This window comes from Cloeon dipterum, unplaced genomic scaffold (assembly GCF_949628265.1).
Source record: "Cloeon dipterum unplaced genomic scaffold, ieCloDipt1.1 scaffold_14_ctg1, whole genome shotgun sequence".
Lineage (NCBI taxonomy): Eukaryota > Metazoa > Arthropoda > Insecta > Ephemeroptera > Baetidae > Cloeon > Cloeon dipterum.
The window spans coordinates 192,585-197,768 of record NW_027052680.1 but is presented as its reverse complement, the minus strand read 5'-3'; the positions used below and the strand labels follow the sequence as shown (position 1 = coordinate 197,768).

At 43.2% G+C, this 5,184-nt stretch overlaps 1 protein-coding gene across 1 annotated transcript; it reads right to left on the bottom strand.

The window, feature by feature from the left end:
• Positions 1–1,239: 1,239 nt before the first annotated feature.
• Positions 1,240–2,058, bottom strand: LOC135947643 (uncharacterized). The gene has a single exon (XM_065496520.1). It carries the CDS (start codon positions 2,056–2,058, stop codon positions 1,240–1,242), a length of 819 nt encoding a protein of 272 aa, XP_065352592.1.
• Positions 2,059–5,184: the final 3,126 nt, after the last annotated feature.

Here is a 5,184-nt window from a genome sequence, read left to right as displayed (position 1 = left end):
AATTTAGCATGCCGAGAAAACTTCTCAATTGACCGCAAGTCTCGGGTTTGGGGAACTTGGAAATGGCATCTACGCGTTCATTGCGCGGTTTGGTTCCTTCTGCAGTGATTTTGTATCCCAAAAAGTCAATTTCAGCGACTCCTAGCTCGCATTTGGCGATGTTCAGTAGGATTCCGTGATCGCTGAGTCTCTTGAAAAGAGTGCGGAGATGTGCCTTATGCTCTTCTTCGTCCTTCGAGGCGATCAGGATGTCGTCCAGGTAGGGAAAACAAAATTCGAGACCTTGGGTGATCTCGTCGAGCAGGCGTTGACATGTTTGAGCAGCATTGCGAAGTCCAAACGGCATGAAAATAAATTCAAATAAACCGAATGGAGTGCAAATTGCAGTTTTAGGCACGTCATCTGGGTTAACAGGGATCTGATTGTATGCTTTAACTAAATCGAGCTTGGAGAAAATTTTGCAGCCCGACAAGTTATAAGCAAAATCTTGGATGTGGCGCAAAGGATACATATCTGGGACAGTTCGAGCATTAATCGCTCTGTAGTCGCCACAGGGGCGCCAAGAATTGTCTTTTTTAGGGACAAGGTGGAGAGCCGAGGCATAAGAGCTGTCGGAGCGTCGGATAACACCACTCGCTACCAGAGCCTCGAACTCTGCTTTAGCCGCTTTCAGTCGTTGAGGGTCGAGACGGCGCGGCTTCGCACGAATTGGCGGTCCCTCAGTCAGTCTAATGTAATGCTGAGTCTTGTGCTTCACCTCTCTTTGCACGCCAGAAGGTCGAAACAAATCTGGAAACTCCTGCAAAATTGCTTGGTAGGAGGAAATATTGCTTTGTAGTGCTTTCACACTGGTCTGCGTAGGACTTGAATCAGCCCTGCCGCAGATGGAGAGGTTGGTTGTCCCGTCGATGAGGCTTCGCCGTCGAACATCCACCAGCAGATTGTAGTGGGCAAGGAAGTCTATACCAATAATTGGTTTTGTGACATCAGCAATTACAAAGTTCCAGGAGAAATCACGCCTCAGTCCAAAATTCAGAGTCATGGAAATAAGGCCAAAAGTATTTATTTGAGTGCCGTTCGCAGCAAAAAGCTTGTAATCAGTTTGAGTGCGACGGCCAGCAACTAATGATCGAGGAAAAACGCAAAGGTCAGCGCCTGTATCGATCAAAAATTGTACTTTTGAGTTTTTATCAGTTATAAAGAGTCGGCCTGTGACCTCTTGGCAGGAGCTGTCGGCCACTAAACCCTGCCGTTGGAGTTTGACTTGTTGGTCGAGTTAGGGGAGGCAGCTTTAGGAGTGTAAGAGCATGGTTTTTCGCATTTGTAGGCTTGCTCTTTGAATCTGCGATGATAGTAGCAATAGTCATCAGATTCCCGATTGTTGCGAGAACGAGAGCGGTCATAACGATTCCTCCAGTTTCCCCGATACTGACCTTGCGGCCGAGAAGACCGCTGGTTAGTCTCCAGAACTTCAAGTCTACGAGACAGTTCAGCAATGGGGTCGGAGGGAGAGGAGGTGGCGGCGCATACCTGACTGGAGCGTTGCATCTTCACAACATCAAACACGCTATCGGCAATCACAGTCAGTTCCTCCAGAGCCATGGTAGGATGAGGTGCGAGGCAAGTCTGCACTGCGGCGGGCAGTTTGTCCGCCCAGAGGGTGCGCATCATTTTGTCCGGAACATTGGCGCCGGCGAGGGAACGAAGGTGGCGCAGGAGCTGTGAGGGGGTACGATCACCCAACTCAGCAGTAGAGAGCAGCTCGCGCAGCTTCTTCTCGTCAGTCAATGAAAACCGAGCAATTACCTTCTTTTTAAACTCCTCATAGTTGGTACGCAGAGCATCGTCGTCGAGGATGTCGGTGAGCTCGCGCACAGCCGCCTGGTCGAGGCTTCTCACCACGTAGTGGTACCTCGTTGTCGGCGCCGTGATGTTCGCGATGTGAAAGTTGCTCTCGGCGTTGCGGAACCAGTAGTCAGGGTTATCCTTCCAGAATGAAGGTAGCTGGCATACAATTCGATGAACTGCACCATCACCCTGAGCGTTGTTCTGAGCCATTGTTGGGAAGAATTTTCAGTCGGCGAATTATTCAAAATCTTGCACGACGAATTTCCTTTATTGGGCCGTGTTCGTGTCTTCAGTCGGTGGTCACCAGAATTATATGGGGGTCTAAATGAGAGTATGACCTTCCATATAAAAAAAAGAGTTTATTGGCGGAGTAGGATGGCTGCGTGTCGCTGACTCGGCCCTGGCTCGTCTTCTGGTTCGTCTTCTTCAGATCTTGTCAGCCTATGGTTGGTGAATGATTGTCGCCGAATCTTCTCTCGCCTTTTATTTAAAATCTAACAATGTGTTGATTGTTGAAAATGAATGTTGAGCGCCGAGCCAATCACGGTGCCCCTACAGATTCAACCAATCATCTGAAGTTTGATGAAATTCCAGGAAATCCAGACTAAAACTATCGATTCTTCGTCAAGGAATCGACCAATCATCTGAAGTTTAATGGAATTCCAAGAAAGCCCGACCAAACCTATCGATTCTTCGTCAAGGAAACGACCAATCATCTGAGGTTTGATGAAACTCAAAGAAAGCCAGACCAAAACTATCGATTCTTCGTCAAGGAATTGACCAATCATCTGATGTTTGATGAAATTCCAAGAAAGCCAGACCAAAACTATCGATTCTTCCTCAAGGAATCAACCAATCATCTGCAGTTTGATGAAATTAAAAGAAAGACAGACCAAAACTATAAATTCTTCGTCAAGGAATCGACCAATCATCTGAAGTTTGATGAAATTACAGGAAAGCCAGACCAAAAATATCGATCCTTCCTCAAGGAATCGACCAATCATCTGAAGTTTGTAGAAGGTCCAAGAAAGCCAGACCAAAACTATCGATTCATCGTCAAGGAATCGACCAATCATCTGAAGTTTGATGAAATTCAAAGAAAGCCAGACCAAAACTATCGATACTTCGTCAAGGAATCGAACAATCATCTGAAGTTTGATGAAATTCCAAGAAAGCCAGACCAAAACTATCGATTCTTCGTCAGGGAATCGACCAATCATCAGAAGTTTGATGAAATTAAAAGAAAGACAGACCAAAACTATAAATTCTTCGTCAAGGAATCGACCAATCATCAGAAGTTTGATGAAATTCCATGAAAGCCAGACCAAAACTATCGATACTTTGTCAAGGAATCAACCAATCATCTGAAGTTTGATGAAATTCCAGGAAATCCAGACTAAAACTATCGATTCTTCGTCAAGGAATCGACCAATCATCTGAAGTTTGATGGAATTCAAAGAAAGCCCGACCAAACCTATCGATTCTTCCTCAAGGAATCAACCAATCATCTGAAGTTTGATGAAATTCCAAGAAAGCCAGACCAAAACTATCGATTCTTCGTCAAGGTATCGATCAATCATCAGAAGTTTGATGAAATTCCAAGAAAGCCAGACCAAAACTATCGATTCTTCGTCAAGGAATCGACCAATCATCTGAAGTTTTATGAAATTCCAAGAAAGCCAGACCAAAACTATCGATTCTTCCTCAAGGAATCGACCAATCATCTGAAGTTTGATGAAATTCAAAGAAATCCAGACCAAAACTATCGAATCTTCGTCAAGGAATCTACCAACCATCTGAAGTTTGATGAAATTCCAGGAAATCCAGACCAAAACTATCGATTCTCCGTCAAGGAATCGACCAATCATCTGAAGTTTGATGGAATTCAAAGAAAGCCCGACAGAAACTTTCGATACTTTGTCAAGGAATCGACCAATCATCAGAAGTTTGATGAAATTCCGAGAAAGCCAGACCAAAACTATCGATTCTTCGTCAAGGAATCGACCAATCATCAGAAGTTTGATGAAATTCCATGAAAGCCAGACCAAAACTATCGATTCTTCGTCAAGGAATCGACCAATCATCTGAAGTTTTATGAAATTCCAAGAAAGCCAGACCAAAACTATCGATTCTTCCTCAAGGAATCGACCAATCATCTGAAGTTTGATGAAATTCAAAGAAAGCCAGACCAAAACTATCGATTCTTCGTCAAGGAATCTACCAACCATCTGAAGTTTGATGAAATTCCAGGAAATCCAGACAAAAAACTATCGATTCTCCGTCAAGGAATCGACCAATCATCTGAAGTTTGATGGAATTCAAAGAAAGCCCGACAGAAACTTTCGATACTTTGTCAAGGAATCAACCAATCATCTGAAGTTTGATGAAATTCCAGGAAATCCAGACTAAAACTATCGATTCTTCGGCAAGGAATCGACCAATCATCTGAAGTTTGATGGAATTCCAAGAAAGCCCGACCAAACCTATCGATACTTTGTCAAGGAATCAACCAATCATGTGAAGCTTGATGAAATTCAAAGAATGCCAGACCAAAACTATCGATACTTCGTCAAGGAATCAAACAATCAACTTAGGTTTGATGGAATTCCAACAAAGCCAGACCAAAACTATCGATTCTTCGTCAAGGAATCGACCAATCATCTGAAGTTTGATGAAATTCCGAGAAAGCCAGACCAAAACTATCGATTCTTCGTCAAGGAATAGACCAATCATCAGAAGTTTGATGAAATTCCAAGAAAGTAAGACCAAAATTATCGATATTTCGTCAAGGAATCAACCAATCATCTGAATTTTGATGAAATTCCAAGAAAGCCAGACCAAAACTATCGATTCTTCGTCAAGGAATCGACCAATCATCTGAAGTTTGATGGAATTTCAAGAAAGCCAGACCAAAACTATCGATTCTTCGTCAAGGAATCGACCAATCATCTGAAGTTTGATGAAATTCCAAGAAAGCCAGACCAAAACTATCGATTCTTCGTCAAGGAATCAACCAATCATCTGCAGTTTGATGAAATTAAAAGAAAGACAGACCAAAACTATAAATTCTTCGTCAAGGAATCGACCAATCATCTGAAGTTTGATGAAATTATAGGAAAGCCAGACCAAAAATATCGATCCTTCCTCAAGGAATCGACCAATCATCTGAAGTTTGTAGAAGGTCCAAGAAAGCCAGACCAAAACTGTCGATTCATCGTCAAGGAATCGACCAATCATCTGAAGTTTGATGAAATTCCAAGAAAGCCAGACCAAAACTATCGATTCTTCGTCAAGGAATCGACCAATCATCAGAAGTTTGATGAAATTCCATGAAAG